This window comes from Gopherus evgoodei, chromosome 4, assembly GCF_007399415.2.
Source record: "Gopherus evgoodei ecotype Sinaloan lineage chromosome 4, rGopEvg1_v1.p, whole genome shotgun sequence".
Classification (NCBI taxonomy): domain Eukaryota; kingdom Metazoa; phylum Chordata; order Testudines; family Testudinidae; genus Gopherus; species Gopherus evgoodei.
Window position 1 is genome coordinate 56,977,232 of NC_044325.1, and position 19,725 is coordinate 56,996,956.

The 19,725-nt window shown below is 38.4% G+C and overlaps 1 protein-coding gene across 1 annotated transcript in view; it reads right to left on the minus strand.

Annotated features, from left to right (window-relative positions):
* AQR (aquarius intron-binding spliceosomal factor) overlaps positions 1-19,725 on the minus strand; it is a 102,119-nt gene that overhangs the window by 74,861 nt on the left and 7,533 nt on the right. The window contains exons 5-13 of the mRNA XM_030559367.1: positions 18,163-18,283; positions 16,300-16,440; positions 11,900-11,968; positions 9,909-10,009; positions 8,994-9,070; positions 5,919-5,983; positions 5,625-5,741; positions 1,685-1,798; positions 524-627 (exon numbers count right to left, since the gene is read on the minus strand). Of these exons, the coding sequence (XP_030415227.1) occupies positions 524-627; positions 1,685-1,798; positions 5,625-5,741; positions 5,919-5,983; positions 8,994-9,070; positions 9,909-10,009; positions 11,900-11,968; positions 16,300-16,440; positions 18,163-18,283 (909 nt within the window). The remainder of the gene's footprint in view (positions 1-523; positions 628-1,684; positions 1,799-5,624; positions 5,742-5,918; positions 5,984-8,993; positions 9,071-9,908; positions 10,010-11,899; positions 11,969-16,299; positions 16,441-18,162; positions 18,284-19,725) is intronic.

Below are 19,725 nucleotides of genomic sequence, written 5' to 3' on the forward strand. Positions count from 1 at the left end.
CAATAAGGAAAGAAAAACATTTTGAAAATATTAGAAAAACCTGAATTATTGTATAGCCACAAAAAATGGCAGGACGACTCAGGGGCATGTATAGTTAGTTTCAAAAACTAATAACTCTTCTACTTTTAAAATGACTAGATTTCAAATTGATAGTATTTCTTTCACACTAGAGATCAGAATTAAAGGAAAGTTGCATTTTACAAGCAAAAAATAGCAACCCAGCGATAATAAATTAAACTTCTGCATACCCAGATGTGGCAAGTAGGCTACGTACTAGGTTCCACAAATGAATAAACTGAAGCACAAATGATTTGCCCAAGGTTACCCAGCAAGTCAGAAGCAGAACCCAAGAGTCTCAACTCCAAATGTCTTCTTCCAACCAGGAGTCATAATATGCGACATTTAATTTCAGTATTACACATGTATACTACAATATACATGAAAAGGCTGGAAGACTAATAACAAACAATGGGGAGAAATAAACCTGAAACAGAAGAACCGAATTTCCATCTTTATGGCTTACCTCAGGGATCCACACAGCCTTTCCAATGAACCACGAGTGTCCACTGCTGCCACATTTGAAAGTGCAAAATCGTATAGTTCTGGGAAATGTGCAAAAGCTGCTCTCTAGAAAAGCACCCCAAAATTTAATGAGAGGTTAAATTGACCTTTTCACAGTAACTTCAAGTTTATTACGGGGCGGGGGGAATTGCACTGACAAGAGTTTAATAATAAAGGACCCTGATAATGAACAAGTAAGAACTCCATCTTCCTCTGCACGTGGCAGCACCGAGCACAGAGTGGGCACTACTGGAGTAAAAATAATGAAAAAGCAACTATTTTTCTGCTTAATATATGTGATTTACTATTCTTGTGCTTCTGAGATGTATTTATTTTTCTAACACATCTAATAGACACAAGATGTTTTGGCTTTATAATAGCCTCCTAATTGGCAGTAATGAAATTTTGGTAGAGACTGACAAGGTTGTGAAACTCAGGGATTTCACTCAAAGTTCATCTAGTTCTGAACTTTAAAGGACATGAAAATTTCAGTGAACCTCCAGAGGCGTAATTCAAAACTGCAGTGAAAACCCAAAAAGAAATCTCTTCACGGTCCCTAATTAGCATCAAGTGAAAAACATGCATAACACTCTTGTGAAAAGTCCCATAATGACCACAGGTAATCAGGATTTGATTTATCTCTCACCTGAAAGACAGCACTATTAGCAGCAGTTGCTGTACAATGCTCAGTACTTATTCTGGGGAAAAGTGGCAATACCACTTCCTTCTGCATCAAGGTTTCCCACACAAATAAGTCTTAAGGAGACTGACCCTTTTCAGTTAATGAGTTGACAAGATCAAAACTGGAAGTGGTATTGTTTTGCTGAACCGGATAATAGGCTTACTAATACTGACTGTCACTTCAGTAAGATTCTCTGCATATATACATAGGCTATTTGCTCTTTAATCTGCTCATGCAATTTGAAGTGTGTGTTATATTAAGTTCTTCAGGGCATTTTTGAAAAAAGCTAGAATGCAAAGATAGGAACTGAAAGACTAGCACCATTCCTTCAATACAGCAGAAAAAGCAAGATGTTTCCTTTTGGAAAGACCAGAATCACCACCTTACTTGCAAATTATATTTAAACAATTACATTAAAACTGAAATCCAGTGTTTGCCTACCTGTAAGGAAGTAATTCTATCATAGTGAATTGTAGTCATCTCATTCTCTGTTAAAGCATTCCCAGTCTGGTCATTAATTTCAAAGCCAGTATAGAATTTAAGCATGTCTAAAAGCTGAAACACAATACATGAAAATGAGTGGCATATGACAATGGGACCAGCAACTACCATATAAAACCTCGAACAAAAAGAGATGGAACCTAACATCTTGACTTCAGGCACCTCGTACACTATATATATATATATATATATATATAAAATCTCTTTTTACCAAGGTACCAATAATTTAGGCAGAGAAATATGCATGGACTGACTAATTACATGTTTTGTGCATTAGCCAAAAATAACTTGAAATCAACTTTAGTTGAGATTCTAGCTACAGTTTAAAGAAGTCCTAGCAATGTCCATAATACCTATCTCTCTGTATGCAGAGAGTGGTAAAATATTTCATATAGGAACCCCTATACTGAATTTATATCCACATGGTCAGTGACATTACCCTGAATGCCATTCATACTAATTTTTGTAAAAAGGCTATGCATGCAAATAAAAATGAACTGTTCAAATACCACTTGATACATGTACAATACAATGTTCCACGTGTGCATAATGAACTTCAAAAGTGACAATATATCTCACAGAAATGCAAAGGCTATAGTTCCAACCAAAAAATAAAGATCTATTATGGAAGTAATCTCTTAAGAGAGACTAAAATAATTGTTGATTAACTTTTTATCAAGGAAATTCTCCTAGGAACTGCCAAGAGTTAAAGTTGAGACTAGTTACCCAGGGAATTTAGCTTAACTGCCATGAGATACAGCTGAAGAGAACATCTTAACAACAAATAACTTCAAGTACATAAAGTGAACTTCTAGTGCCTGCAATAAATGCATAACAAGCGAAAAAGATAAAACCCTAATCATCTGCCATGAAGTGATGAGTTATAATCTGGTAGGGTTTGCTTCAATAGTATCACAATGAAAAAGTAGAATTAATTTTTGAATGCTGCACTAGGATCATAACCACCTCTTTATGAAAGCAAATTAAATGAGATTAAAATAAGCAAGAACATCTTGAAACCGCTGGCACACTATCTGCATAGATGCAGAGGCCTGGTACACTGACTGTACTGCTATATACTAACGGGTTACTGGCTAACCTGCTTTGGCCACAGAAGGCACCTTTCTTTAAAAAGAATGCTAACTCCATACAGCATGTCTGGAGGGCAAAGCTCCTCCTATCAACAGAGAGAGACTATATCTGGATACATCCAGGTAACATGGAATTTTCTATGAAGGCAATGAAATCCAGCTGAAAATGAGAGGATCCAAGTTCACTCTCTTATGAGTCGTCCAGGACAATTGCTACAAATACTGGTCCTGAAAATACAGCAATAGTGCTCAAGCCTTTCTAGCCTTGAAAGACCTCAAGATAAAGGACCTAAGCAGAAAAAAATTCACATCATTCTGGTTACCAGGTTTCTTTTTCATTTCAAGCTGGGCTTGATTAACAACTGCTAGAGTATTAAATTTAGAAATAGAAAACAACAAGTAGTCCTTGTGGTACCTTAGAGACTAACAAATTAATTTGGGCATAAGCTTTTGTGGCGTAGAACCCACTTCATCAGATGCATGGAGTGGAAAATACAGGAGCAGGTATAAATATATGAAAGGATGGGGGTTGCTTTTATCAAGTGTGAGGTCAATCTAATGAGATAAATCAATTAACAGCAAGATATGAAGGGTGGGGGGGTGGGGGGGAGAATAACTTTCAAAGTGGTAAGAGAGTGGCCCATTACAGACAGTTGACAAAAGAGTGTGAGTAACAGTAGGGAAAAATTAGTATTGGGGAAATTAGGTTTAGGTTTTGTAATGACTCAACCATTCCCAGTCTTTATTAAGGCCTAATATGATGGTATCCATTTTGCAAATTAATTCCAGTGCTGCAGCTTCACACTGGAGTCTGTTTTTCAAGTTCTTTTGTTGAAGACTTGCCACTTTTAGGTCTGTTATTAAGTGACCAGAGAGACTGAAGTGTTCTCCTACTGGTTTTTGAATGTTATGATTCCTGATGTCAGATTTGTGTCCATTTATTCCTTTGCGTAGAGATTGTCCAGTATGCCCAATGTACATGGCAGAGGGGCACTACTGGCACATGGCCTACCTCACATTGGTAAATGTGCAGGTGAACGAACCCGATAGTATGGCTGATGTGGTTAAGTCTTATGATGGTGTCCCTTGGATAGATATGTGGACAGAGTTGGCACCGGGGTTTGTTGCAGGCTTTGGTTCCTGGGTTGGTGTTTTTAATTTTGTGGTGTGTAGCTGATGGTGAGTATTTGCTTCAGGTTGGGGTACTGTCTATAAGCAAGGACTGGCTGGTCCCCCAAGGTCTGTGAGAGTGAGGGATCATCCTTCAGGATAGGTTGTAGATCTTCGATGATGCACTGGAGAGGTTTTAGTTGGGGGCTTCATGTGACGGCTAGCGGCGTTCTGTTACTTTCTCTGTTGGGCCTGTCTTGTAGTAGGTGACTTCTGGGTACCCTTCTGGCTCTGTCAATCTGCTTCTTCACTTCACCAGGTGGGTATTGTAGTTTTAAGAACACTTAATAGAGATCCTGTAGGTGTTTGTCTCTGTCTGAGGGATCAGAGCAAATATGGTTGTATCTTAGAGCTTGGCTGTAGACAATGGATAGTGTGATGTGGTCTAGATCAAAGCTGGAGGCATGTAGGTAAGTATAGCGGCATGTATAGGAGAGCGCTATTTATATCTGCTCCTGTATTTTCCACTCCATGCATCTGATGAAGTGGGTTCTAGCCCATGAAAGCTTATACCTAAATAAATTTGTTAGTCTCTAAAATGCCACAAGGACTCCCTGTTGTTTCTGCTGATACAGACTAACACGGCTACCACTCTAAAATTTAGTTTTTTAATTTTTTTACCAGCTTTCTGATGGTGTAAAACATTTGTGAAATATTAACTGCTAAGACCTTGTCAGCACATTAAAAGAAAAGAAAGATGGCAGTTAGAATAACGTGATTCTAATGTCAAATTCAGTAGGATGCTCATGAAGCCTTGTCAGTTTTGGAATTCGCTTGCCAGTTTTCAGGAATCAGGGCCTGCAACAGGGCTAGTCTCCACTCAGCCTCATTAGTACAGCAGGCCTGCAGCTTGCAGCCTGACTAGTCACACAACCTGATTGGTTGCAGAGGCCAGCAGGACAACTCTTAGGTCAGCAGCAGCAGCTCACTAGCTTCTCAGTGCTCATACCCACCACTGTGTCTGATCCTTGCACTCAGCCTTGTCTCTGTCCTGCCCCTGCCTTGAAACCCTCCTTGCCTGATACCCTGCCTGATATCCTGCTCACTCCAACTCAACTCTTGGGCCTGGTACCAAGTTTCTGCCTTCTGGTTTTACCCTTGGCTTTGGCTATGGCTGCTAGACCCGCTGCCCACTCCAGCTGCTAGGCCGAACTGCCCTCATCCCATCCAGCTGGCACCAACCCTTGGTCTAAAGTAGCCTAAACTGTTGAGCTTCAGGGGATGCTACATAAATCATTCACTTCCTATGGCTTCTGGGGAGGACTAAGTTGTGCAGAAGAAAATTTGAGGTCACAAATATGGCAGATTTTAAATGATTTTTGTTTTATCTGTGTTAGGACACATTGGGTAAATGCTGTGTAGACTTTTTAAAACTGCTCAAAACATAGAGACAAGGATATAAATACACACATACATAGGTAATGCAAAAATACTGTTTTGAGGATTTAAAATAAATCTGGGCACAAAGTCTACTCAATAATAATCCAATTTTTAGTTTATTTCCAACAAAATGTGACACAAAGTAATCATTTTCAGCAGACAAAGACAGATGAAGAGGCAGCAAATATTTTGAGCTGCGTCAGAACTAAGGAGCTCTCTTCAGTAGGATCAAAACTCACCTGGCAGAAGAGATGGCCCTCCTTTTCCCTTTTAGCAAGGCTAGACAGGTAACAATGAACAACAAGGTGGGAGTCGTCTAATACTGTATTAAACCAGCGCCGTGTGGGAAGCAAGGCCTAAAATAAAGACCTTGGCATTAGTAGCAGTCTTAACATACATGATTTTGAAGCCCTTGGCTTTCCATCTGGAATATTCTGTGTACAGATAGAGGTAAATGAGCAGTATATGTTCAGAAAATATTCAGTATGTTCTCCTCAAAGCTTTGGAGAGACACTGTCTTATAGCTATCTTACCTCTAGATCTATCATGAGTTCGATGAATCTTTCACAGTAATGAACTTTGTCCATGGAAAGAGGACCTAAGCACAAAAAAACAAAAAAAAATCCCTGAAACTCATCATTTACTCCTCAACATCGTTGATCCACCACACTTCAAAAATTAAAAATATATCACATTTAAACAAGAACTAAAAAGCTGACGCTCTCACAGCAACATGGTTGTTAGCCAATAATTAACATTAATGTTTCTTAAAGAGACAAGGCAGGTGAGATAACATCTTTATTACCTTGCCCAACTCTTCTCTCTAATATCTGGGACACAACATGGCTACAACAGCACTGCAACCATTAATGTTTCTTAGCATTTAATCCGTATTAGATTTATACATTTACTGGCTCATTCTTCCAGTATTCTGAAATGCTCCCCCAAAACCAAAACAGATTTTCAGATGTAATGAAGTCAAGGCCAAGTGTGTCAGAAATAACTAGTGAGTTTGAGTGCCTCAATTTAAGATTGGCCAATCTAACACACCATGAAGGGACTAGATTTTTCCAAAATGCTGAGCACCCACTCTCCAAAAATCAGGCCTCTACAGTATGTCAAAAGCCACACATGCAAAATTGAGGCTCCTAAAGTCACTACTCACTTTAAAAATTCTTGGCCATGACTTTTTTTAATAAAAGGTCTTTATAGTTTCAAAGCACTCAGTTCTGATTTTTGGAATTGCCTATTAGAGCTCAATTATATATCCTAAGACTCTGAGTTGCACTAGGAAGTAGAGGAAGAACAAACAATAAGCAGCAAAACAGATACCCTCTTAAGACTCCTGTTCAGATCTAGCAAATGTACTCAACTTTAACATCGCGCACCCATTGGGCTTCCCAGTGCCTGCAAGCAAACTATGGCTATCCAATATAGGGCACAACTAACATTCAAAAGTAATAATGGACAGTGAAACAAAAAACTATATTTCACTTGGAGAAAACATTTTGTTTGATAATTAAATTTGAGATGCAAGTTATCCTTGGACCAGTCACCTTCAAGTCCTTTCCCTAGCCTGACTGTATAGTAAACATATACATACTGTGGCGATGCACTCTCATCAGATAATACAACTGCATTTCCATAAGCCAGCATATTGTAGTTAAGAAAAGCGGTGTGAATCCAGTGCACGGAGGGTAGAGAAGCATGCACTATGGAACCCAGTTTCAAGAGGATTGCCTGAATGGCTCTGCATAGCAGCTAGATTTGGAGGTTGACAGTGGTTGGCCAGGGAGGAATAAAGTCAATGGATCCACTACTATACAAATCCAGTAGATTTTGCCCCTTGACAAACCAAAGACATTGGAATGAAAATGGCTGCTGCAGCAGCCACTGCTTAGATTGTATAGTGGAAGATTCTTTCCCCTAGCCCTCATGGAATCCCCCTGCATCAAGCTTGATTACTCTAGATTGGTGCAGAAAACAGCCTTAAGCGACATGCACAAGGTCACACAGTAAGTCTACAGCACAGCTGTGAATCATAAGGTTTTATTTAAATAAAGCTTCGCCTGCTAAGATATTACGATAAAAATATACAAGACAAGCACAAGATAAAAATATAATTAAAATATAACTAAGAATAATAAACTATTATAACTCAAAATTCAAACAAATACAACCAATCACAAGGTTCCAACATAAAAAGGGAATAAGGGTATGGAGAAGGTGGCCAAAACAGGGGGCCAAGACTAATCTTTCTAAAAATAAACTCTCAAATGAAATAGCCTTGAGGCTTTTATTATTATTATTATTGGGAAGAGAGATGAGGCCTGACAGATGTCGCTGTTATTGATTTAGGAAGTATCTTTTCCACTTTCCCTGCTGCTTTACGAGATGAATCATTAAGCGTTACACTGACCCAGAAGGAGGAGGCATGAGCAGAGCAGTCATACAGGAGCCTCAAATAGGCCCTGTGGGGCAGACTCTTAGGATCATACCAGTGAGGAGGGTACTGGATCTGCATTAATGAATATCCAGTTTTCTAGTATCTTCCAGATACACAAAATTTTGGTTTCATAGAAACCTAATGCACTACTACAAGCTAACGTTTTCCAAAACTAAGAACAGAGGTCCTGCAGGAGCTATAGCAGGGGTAAGCAACCTGTGGCACGCGAGCTGATTTTCAGTGGCACTCACACTGCCCAGATCCTGGCCACAAGTATGGGGGGCTCTGCATTTTAATTTACGCTTCTTAAACATTTTAAAAACCTTATTTACTTTAACTAAACTATTGTTGTATGTATATATTAAACGTTAAAATGTATTACTGGCACGTGAAACTTTAAATTAGAGTGAATAAATGAAGACTCGGCACATCACTTCTGAAAGGTTGCCAACCCAAGCTATAGCCTGAGCTGATGCTGAAACTGGCAGCATTGTAGTAATAGCCTTTATTGGAGGTTTCACATTGCTTCCTGTATGAATACATTTTCCTTCAAAATCAGGCATGCACATTTTCTTGTCAGACCAATTTTCTCGTGAAGACATGAGACCCCACTTCTCATACATGTTTTTGTTCTCCTTACTGTAACCCCACAGTACTGAAAGTGCAGGTTTATGTTGTGAACTTAAGTGCTTTGCTGAATGTGGGACTTCAGTATGTGCTTAAATTCCATTGTCAATGGGACATAAATCCTTTGTTGAATAGTGATGGACTTCAGCACATGTTTAAGTGCTTTGCTGAACTGGGGACTTTGTTCACTCTGAAGCATCTGGAACTGCCAGTGTCAGAAGACAGGATACTAGGCTAGATGGGCCAGTGGTCTGACCGTACATAGTCATTCTTATATTATTACAACAGAGAAGAAACTCTGTAAAGTAGCATTCCAATTTATTTTACAAAAATAGAGAGATTTAGACTCCCTGAAGACTGATCCATGCAGGCAGATCCCTACATTAACATAATATCTCACTGAAGTAAATACCCAAACCTATTGGATCTGACTGATGGATTGTGGCCTTAAGAATAGTTGGTTCAGCACCATTGGAGCTTCTAAATGATACCTGAAAAAAATACATATATATTATATACATGCACACAAACTTACCTGAGTGGGGTATTGATTTTAGCACACAGATAAATTTCTGGATGAGCTGTGAAAGAAATCTTCTCTCACGATATGCCCTAAAATCAGACATAGGATCAAAGTATTAATATTTCATAAATGCAGGCTAGAAGTATATCACATCTCTTATTAGCACAAAAGGTTCTAAACTGAATGTAATTCATATCCAGGGTAAGTTTATTTTACTAGAACTGTTTCCGAGAACTTTGAAATTGTACCTTAACTCTTCCGCATCATTTTTGAACAGCAGCAGCAAAACCAAGTTTTTTTTTTGGTCAGCAACCATTTTCTCTTACCACCAATCAAAGTGACTTACCAGTTAGCATAGTCAATATTTGTAACTTTACTACAAAGAACTGGCTCACCGATTACCACTTTACCATTGAGTCAAAGAAAGAAAGTGATCGCAGTGCAGGTAATTACTGATGCATCACAGATGTATGCAACATCTTGCGCACTGCAGAATGTAAGTGTTTGGAAGAGTTAATATTGCTGGTAAGAAATACATTAATGTCTTCAAAATAAACCATTAAGTGTAAGCAATAAGACTTAAATAATCTCTAAAATCTTGGAAACAGGGAAACATTTATTCATCAACTGTATAGAATGTTAAATGTTATTTTTCAGCTTTCATCATATAGTTTTTTTTAAGACCTGGTAATCTGTTAACTGGTGATGATTCAATAAATAACCCCTATAAGCATTTCACATAGGATAATCTGGGGGAATGCTGTTTTATAACTCTCTGTCCAGAAGCAGCACACTATCAGCGGCTGATTTCTGTCACTCTCAGATCTATTTAATTCAAACAGATTTATCTCAGGAATACTAAACTGAACCACTAGCAATGCATTACATGCTGTGAATTCAATATGAAAAAAAGTTTCTATAACATACTGCATTCGTGTCTTTTCATCCATTTTCTCATCATTCTTCTTGATCAGATTCCAAAATTTTCTAAGCTTTGGTGTCTTTTTCAGTTCTTGTTCCAGACGCGCCTGAAAAGGTGAAATGGTATTCAGCCACCAAAAACAATTATGAACCCCTTCTATTATACAGGATATAAATCTAGTTAGCAGAAAAGGAAAAAAAAATGTAGTACCATGCACAAATAAGAATCTATAGCCAGCCATCCAACAACATGATCAGGTTTCCCCAAGTCTATTCTCAACAAGTACCTATTACAACCAAGGTTACAACATTACACGAATTAATAATCTACTGATTAGTCACACTTAGATGGTCTGCTGAGAGTCTTTAGAAGAGAATCATCTTCCAATATTCACATCCCAGTATAAAACATTTTTAGAAAACAGAAAACCTCACCATCAAAAAAAAACCCTGAAAATCTGGTTACTTTTCATTGACTTCATCAAAAGATCTGCAGCAGTGAAGCCCACAGAGTATTTTTGGTTTATGAATTAATACCAGATAGTAATGTCTTGTTTAGTGAATTTCCTTCTTTCTGTGTGGTTACTTTCAATTGTTTGCATTAAGAATAAATAAAACACCAGACTCTATTGTATATTGGCTTTCCTGGTCTCTAAAAAAAGAATGATTTTTCAAAATACACAAAATACTTTTTTCCTGAAAAAGATAAAAAATAGATCAAGCATAAGTCATCACAGACCATTCATTACAATAAGAGACATAATGTACTAGAAGCTCATTAAAGAAAGTTAAGCTGTGCAAGGATCAATTCCGGGAAGAGAAGCATATAGGAACATAAAAGTGAATGATCATGCTATCCTTAGTGATTATAATTAGAAATAACTCATTTAGACATCTCAAAAAGATTTTACTTAATATTGCCTTTATCTCACAAGATGACATAGGTATGTAATAATAAACATTAGCTCAGTATATATATTCAATTAAAAAATCATTACAGTTGCACAGTCAAGCACTCAAAAGTTAAAAAATGCCAGAAGTAAAGTTTCCCCTGTGGAAAAATAGTATGTGATCATGGACTACCATAATACATACAACGGGACCAATTTAAGATTTTATGGGTCACCTTAATTCAGACATTTCCTAACTCTAAATTTCTCATTTCAGTCACGCCAGCAGGGAAGTATTAACACAGGAGACATTCTCTCTGCTTGCAGTTCATGTTGCCACAGTGGCCCCTTGGCTGCCAGACAAAGCAACTGCAAGGAAGGTCCTTAGCCCCTACAGGTGCAGCCTAAAGCTGGAGAATGCTCCATACAGATGGAGTCTACAGAGAATTTAGCACTCACAGTAACAGATACCTACTGAGCATATGTAAATTGAGTTTTGTTTTGTTTTGTTTTGTTTTTTTAAGAGGTTCATCACTTGGCCAGATCTGAGCCCTTTTCACAGGGCCAGCAGAAAGCACATCCCTGACACCAGGGTGATGTCTCCTGACAAATTTCAAGTCCTTGTTCCAAAGCAAGAGGTGCTAGAGTTTCTCAAATGATAATAAGAATTTTTTTAAATTGTCAAAACAATGCATTTTTCCCTGAGCTTGCTCTGAGTAACAGTTGATTTGTTTTTGCTGAATTTAAAAATTAAATGATAATAATCAAGACACCTCGCATGGAAGCTCTCTCAATCCAACTCATTAAAGTTTGACAAAGCTACAAACAACCGAAAACAGGTCTCATAATGGAAAGTATTAGGAAACCTTAACTGCAATAAATGCTACCCCTGCCGCCTATAATACAATTAAAATGATTTTTGCAAGAAGATGCGGTAGGTCAAGTAAAGAGAAAGTTTTGGCAAACATGAAGGAGTACATTTTTTAAAGAATTACATAGGATTTTAAAGTATGGGTCTTCCATTAAAGTTAATGGACATTTCATACTTAAACCCTTGTGCACTCTTTGGAAGGTTGTTTGGCCATTTTTTGGTGATAAAACACTTACAGGTTGTAGGCCCATCCACATGGGCAGGGAGATGAGCTGCTGCACTTGACCCCTGATCAAATCCACTTCCTGTTACAAGGTATTAAATAGAGAAGTCAACTTAGAGCATTTAAGATCTGTTTACAGAAATATGAAGAACATAAGAATGTCTATACTGGGTCAGACCAAAGGTCTATCCAGCCTAGTATCCTGTCTAACGACAGTAGCCAATGCCAGGTGCCCCAGTGGGAGTGAACCCAGCAGATAATGATCAAGTGATCTCTCCCCTGCCGTCCATCACCATGCTCTGACAAACAGAGGCTAAGGACACCATTCCTTACCCATCCATGCTAATAGCCATTAATTGGAGTTACGTTAGCTATCTTTCAGTCACTGGGTACAGAAGCCGATTTAAAGGACAGGGTACAAACCATAGTTAGTAGTTCTGCAATTTCATATATCAGTTCTTTCAGAACTCTTGGGTGAATGACATCTGGTCTCGGTGACTTGTTACTGTTAAGTTTATCAATTAATTCCAAAACCACCTCTAGTGACACCTCAATCTGTGACAATTCCTCAGATTTGTCACCTACAAAAACTGGCTCAGGTTTGGGAATCTCCCTAACATCCTCAGCCGTGAAGACTGAGGCAAAGAATTCAAGACTGAAGCAAAGAATTATCTTGCAAGCACATTCCTAATGCCTTTATGTCCGTAAATATTATAGGCTCTACCCTTCACATAAAAAAAAATACACATACTATTCTAGATTTAGAAGATTTCAAGCAGATAAGAGTTGACCTCTACACAATGCCATGCTATCTAACACGCTATCATAGCTAACATGCTATCTAACTTGATTATTTTAGGAATTTTCTGTTTCGGTTTGCTTTCACAAATCCTCTGTCAGTACACGACACTTAAGTTTCCTATTTAATCCATGAAATCCTCTTACCTAACTATTTCAAAGCAGTGTTGCCAACTTAGCGACTTTGTCACTAGATTTAGTGACTTTCTGGTATCCCTAGCAAGAAAATAAGTGTTAAAATGATCAGTGACAAATCTAGTGACTTTCACTGCTAATTACAGTGACATTCAGAGAAAGTCGTCATCAATATGCATATTCACAAAATCATTCACAAGCAGCTCAATAGTGTTAATAAAATCCATTCTATGTTCTTCTTACTACATTCTGTTGCACATCAAGTCAATGTTATTACGTCTCAACTGAGCATGTCCTCAGAAAGAATCACATTCCAATGCTTCTTGGGCTAAGAACGCTATAATCTACAGGCAAGCAAAAGAAGTTTGTGGAGGCTAAATGAATACAATGCTAAAGCCAGGAGCACTTTGGAGAAAGCAGCACATTAGTCAGGGCTTGTTTTTACCCAAATGCATTCTCGCTTGCTGCTCCATAGTAGATAGTGCACCCTGTGATGCAGGGAAAGAAGGCTAATGAAGTGGGCAGGGAGGGTAAAGCAAGTTAGCCAGCAGGGAGATCCACATGGATGGAATGAGACACGAGTGGGATGAGATAGGGCCATGTGCCCCAGTTGGGCCGGGGGTAGGGAAGGGGGAAAAGAGGGGGCACTGTGCCTCCAGGATTGAAGCCGTTACTACAGGATCAACGATGGAGATAGTAAATGGGAACTGAAATAAAGCTCTTTCCCCTGGCTTGGCCTGAGATTAGCTGCCCAGCTGTTTTCAGAAATGAAACCCTGGAAACACGGGGAAGGGGTCCAGCTAGCAGATTTTTGTTTTTAAATCTACTTTCTTGGCTCTCTGGAGAACTGAGCTCAGGTCACGTGAATGCCCTCTTCCCCCCGGTTCTGGGCTCTCCTGCCTTTCACTAACCTGTCAGTTCAAATCCAGGCTGGCAAAATAGGAAGGCTCAGCTGAAATTAACCAACCCCAGCCAACCTGGGCTGCATTATACAGAGCACCCATCCCAATGAGCAGAGAGGGCTGCAGTTTCCTTCCCAGTGAACAGAGTGCACCCTCCTGATGACGACAGTGTTCTATTGTAGTTGCTTCTGGTGTGTGGCAGAATGTAGTAAGAGGAGCATGGAATGGATTTTAACAACACTATTAAGCTGCATGTGAATGATTTTGTGACTTTACTTGTGTGCCTGCGTGTGTGTATAATTCTCTGTTGAATTCTCTGGAAATACTGTTCGGTGACATTTTTGACTCTTTTTGAGTGTTTCAACAGCTACATCTAGCGACTTTTCAGGGTTTGTCTGGTGACTTCCTGCTATATGGAGTTGGCAATTCAAAGTGAAGATAGACAAGATCTGACATGACCACCCAATTACTCCCTCTGCCCAATGACAGTGAATTCTCTCATTTCCATCCTTCCACTATCCCCTCCACATACCCTAGTAGCACAAGCCTCTTTTGTCTTATGACTCTCATTGCTCCACTCACTCCTTCAGACTCTTCTTCAACCTGATCGGGTTTTTTCTCCACTCATAATAGAAGCTTCTTACAGTCTCCCCAAAATCTGAAAGAAATCCACCTTGACCCAACTTCCTCCTAACGCGCCATCTCCAGAATTACTGAACGCTCCATCTAGAACTCTGCCCTTGCTCTCCATCCATTTAGTTTTTGCCCTTTCCACTCAACTAAAATTGCTTCACCAAGGTCTCCAATGATCTCTTGCTAGCCTAGTATGAGAGGCTCCACTCTATCCTCGACTTTTCAGACCTCCATAATTTAGCATCTGCCTTGTTAACCTCTGTTCTAACTTATCTTGTTCCTTATTCCATGTAAGATTCCAGCCTACATCACCAGTTTGCTCCCAGTTCCAGTCTCCTACCACAAGCACCTTCATAATTCCTTCCATACTGTGCTATGTATATGGAACATCCTACCCATATTAGTCCATGAATTGCCACCATGTTCTCTTTCACAGCCCTGAAGATCTACTTTTACCATGATGCCTCTGAGAGAAATATTAACTCATAATAGCTAAGTAGAAGAACGACAGAGACATCTAATATTTATGTTGTTTGTTTTCTTACAATGTATTTTTACAAAAAAATTAAAACCACTTAGTTATGCACATATCTGGTCAATGTAAACAATTTTTATTACTATTTCTCTTAACCACTCTGTCCCATACCTTCTGATCATTACTTCTTAGATCCTGTCTTAATTTTATCATAAGTTCTTTGGGGGACAAACTGTATTCTACTCCATTTCTACAGCACCTAGTGCAATACATGTAGGCTTGGAATCACTAAATATTTCATCTGTAAACATCAGTAAAAGTTGATTTCGCCGTACACACATAACCCGATCAAAAATAATTTGTATCAATAATTGAAATGTACAAATAGGCAAAGAAAGAAAAATGATGCTTGAGAATAATTTAAATTTATCTCTAAGGATATTTACTTTATATTTTGATGTGTGGACAATTTGCGTTTTAACTGTTATAAAGCTTTTAACTTTTTGAATCTCAGTGACTATTGTCATTAAATAATTATTGTCTGACCCTCCCCCATAATGTCCCGCAACGGTGAAGATTTAAATTGATTAAAAAATTATTTAAAAATAAACACTGATATTATCCATCAATATTTAAAAAAAAAATTCTATCAAGCTTAACTACTATAACACTGAATTTGACTCGGGATTTGTAGGTGAAAGCAAAATACAAATAATGGAAGACCATCGCCACCATGAATGATGGGGGAGCAATATTTCAAATAATGTGTGTGTGTAGAAAACTTATGCTCCAGAGGAGCCATCCTTTGGACAAAAGCTAGTTCAGTTTCAAATATCCATTGTATGTATCATGCCAATTGCACCAACTTGTGATCGACAGTTTTATACCACTTCCACTAGAAACTAAACACATAATTTTGTGTCTACTCTTTAAAACAACTATTAGTGCAGCAATACATTAATAACTAGAACTGGTTAGAAAAGTTAAAAAAATTGCTAAGTCTTTTTTCGATGTTTCATCAAAATTTCATTTACATGGAAGTTTTCCCACCCAGTTCTTAAAATACACAATTATAAAATAAAAGCACATTTCCCAGTATAATACAGTTATAAATTTAACTGAACTTAGGACTCCAATAACTAATAGTCTTATGCCCTCTTAAGTCTTCTATAGTACACACTCCCTCTCCCAGTAAGTGTCCCTCTCTCAACTTTGAGATAAGACACTGCACCCCCCTGCATGTCCTTCCCCATAGCAGGACAGTCAGTAGTTGGAAGGAGGGAGAAGGGAATGGAAGAGTACACAAGGGCCACAGCAACTACCACAGCCTTCTCTGCTGCTCCCAACTCCTGAGGGTAGAAATTTCAATATATGTCCTATTTAGCAGACTCACCAATTAAATCAATCTAGCTCTCACCTGGAGCAATACAGCCATATGGAAAATATTCAAACACGTTCAGCATAACTTACTAAACTGTTGAAGCAGTGATCAAGGAAGAGCAGAAGGACTGTCTGTTCATGCAGAGACAGTTCACTGTCGCTCTCATCTAATGATGCTTCCAAAATACATTTGAAAAAGAAAGGAAAGTGCTCTGGCTTCTTTTTGAATGTCTAGGAATAGAAGGGAAAGTTGCATTTTCAATTCGCTCCAGTCAAAACTATTTAATGTCTTTAAAAAACAAAAGAAAAATACAAACACAAAAAAAGGAGGTAAGTTCTTAACAAAATGCACACATGAAAAACATTGTGGCTGATTCTCTGACCTACTTTGGTCCCTTTATGCTTCTTACACAGTACAAATAGAGCAGAGGATTGGCCATATCTTCCTGTTCCAGAATTCCCATGAGGTGTAGGAGTCCTCAGGGGCAGAGCACTGGCTGGCTATGACACACACTCTACCTAGTTTGTGGCACAGGTGGTGTGTTGGGGAGGAGGTATGTCAGAATCCTGGCAGGAATACTCCATGTTCTGGTTAGGCTCAGCTAGCTGAGAATCCCATGGGACTGTTACCAGCTGGTACCAGTTATATCAACCCCTATACCACCCTAACCTGTGTTCAGGCCCAGTCAGACTATCAGGTAATCAGGTGGATTCTGACTAAAAAAAGCCACAGCTGTTTGGTGGTCAAAGCAATGAGTCTTGCTCTAGCTCCTATCCCACAAAGCCACCATAACAGGGGCACTCAATCATCTCAGCAGAGAAAACAAGGCTTGGATAATCATGGGGACCAGATGCCCTTCCAGAACAAGACTCACGTACATGGATAGGAAGGTGTGAGGAGGCTTGCACCTGTCACTTCCCATGCAGTACCTGGGCTGATACAGAAGCTGCAGAGACCTGAGCAAACAGAGTCACTCATTTATGCTATTCATCTGGCCTGTTTCACTAATACTAAAGTAATTCCCTTCCCTTTCTCTTGTAAGATCAATATAATGGGCACTATTAAAAAGTAAACTAACACACTATTGACTTTACTGTACTGTCACTTGCCTGTACTTGGAATGTATTGAAGTATAATGAGATTTTTAGTTGCTGTTATTTTTAAAACATTGCACATGGTATATTTTTACATCTAATCGTGATCACTATTTCAGCAGTGCTTAAAAGGTCTCTCTCTCTCTCTCTCTCTTACATACATATATACATACATATACATACATATATACATACACACACATACACACATTTAAATCAGTAAATCATATTAGGAGGAAAATGTGCCTCTGTTCTAAGGTTTGCATATTATATTTCTGCCTAGATTATATTGCTGATACCTGCTTATATATATTTAAAAATTAGAGGTTTACTTAAGAAATGGTATTCTAAAGGAGTTACTAATAAGAATATTATACATAAAACATTTTCAGTTTACATAAGCTACAAAAATATACTCAAAGGTTTCAAACAAGAAACTGACAGAGATAAAATAGTTGTCCTACTTCCAGTGATATATTTCTACATACACAAATGTAATTCCCTCTCAGTATTTTTTTCTACCACCAAAAAAATTCTTCACCAAATGCCAGACTTTCTGTCAAGTGTCAAAAAGAGAGGAACACATCTGAAATGCAAAGACATTACATAGTAGAACAAATGATTTCATATCAAAGGAGAAATCCCTGTGAAAAGAAATCTTTCATCTGTCCACTGCTTTTCTCAAAAAAAAACAAACCATACAACTGTTTAAAACACTCTGGCAGATAACCTCAGAAAACGCACCATTTACTTTTAACATTGTCAGCTCTGCTATCTTCCATCACTTTAAGTGGGCACAGTGTGAAAGCTGCAACTTGTGGATCAAAGACAATGCAAGCTGTAACTGAAATTGGTTACCTCCCATGCAGGTACATTTTCTCTGAACTTCTCATTCACCATACAGCAGATTGACATTAAATAGGCCTTACTGGACACCTCTGGCGAATAGTTCATCCACAGGTAATTTTCGAGGTACTGGCTGGGAAGCGTGAAGAGAAAGAATTTCTCATTAGTTCCCACCACCCACCTAAGCTGTCATTTATCTGAAAAAAGCATAATTAGCTACAGATTTTTATTTAAAATCCATCTTTACAATTCGTGAGTAGTTCCTGAAGTTAAATCTAATCTAGGTCATTGCAGCAAAACTCATTGGATAAGCACAGTATATAAGAGAGATGAATTACTCACTTGGAGGACTGTTGATTAAAGAGTTTTTATATGTACGAGGTGGTCATAATATCGTAAGCCTGGACACTATTTCAGGTTGATTTTCCAGTAGAAGAGAATAACTCAATCTACTGCATATGATAAACACTTCAGACACTTCCTCTAGTACTTAGATACAAATGCCAGCTTTCCCTCATGAGAGAAAGCATTATGGCATAACACCACATTTTATAAAATTATTAATATACATATTTTAGTTGATAATAGAAAATGACTAGGCATCAGCAAAGATTATACATATAAAGTGGTGTACAAAGGCAACAAAATGACGTAGTTCCACATGGCAAGCAATCTAAAGTAATTAACATATTGGACTGAATAAGACCTCAAATCCTAATTTGCTTTTGCAACTGCAGAGCCCACAAAAACTCCAAGAGCTCACTTTATTTAATTACAGTAGTTCTACTCTAAAACCATAATATGCCTGAACACCACACACAAACATTAATGGATTTAACCTCACAACATCTGTGAAGCAGGTAAGTATAATTATACTAGTTTTACAGATGGGGGAAATAGTCACAGAACAGTTAAGTAATTTTTCTAAAGGTTACATAGAATATCAATGGCTCAGTCAGGAATAGTAATCAAGTCTCCTTAGTCCCAAGATTTGGCCTTACTTGCCCCCACCCCCTTTCAAAGATTGCAACTCATCTGTGGTTTATGTGACAACTGGACTCAGAGGAACTATATTGGGAAAGAAAGAGCATACTTGGTTTTCCTGTAATGTCTTAGCTGGGAGGTCGTTTTTCTCTTCTTTGACTGATAAGCTAAAGCCCTCTACATGGGAAACAACTCTAAAAATAGAGGTCAGTCAAAAGAGATGAATCATGATCACTTCTGACAAAAGTAGGCCTCCACTCTTGATGGGAGCCATGTGAGCTTTGAAGATTCTCTGGTTCTTGCAAAGGTCCTTGCCCAGTCATCCTCAACTTGTAAAATGGCAGCTGATGGGGCTCAAGGATAGGGAAATACAAAATGTGCATATGAAGATGGAAAAGACTGAGGCACTGATAGGACATGGATATGGGGAGAGAGACACAAAAGACACGGAGTTTAGGGAAATAGTGGGGAGTATATACTAACATTTTGAGGTTCAGCAGGTGTGGATGGACGAAGTACACTACCTTGCAAGCTCTTGTGTCTGACTTTTACTTTCATTGGTTACTATAGAGAGTTAAGTTTTATTTCACT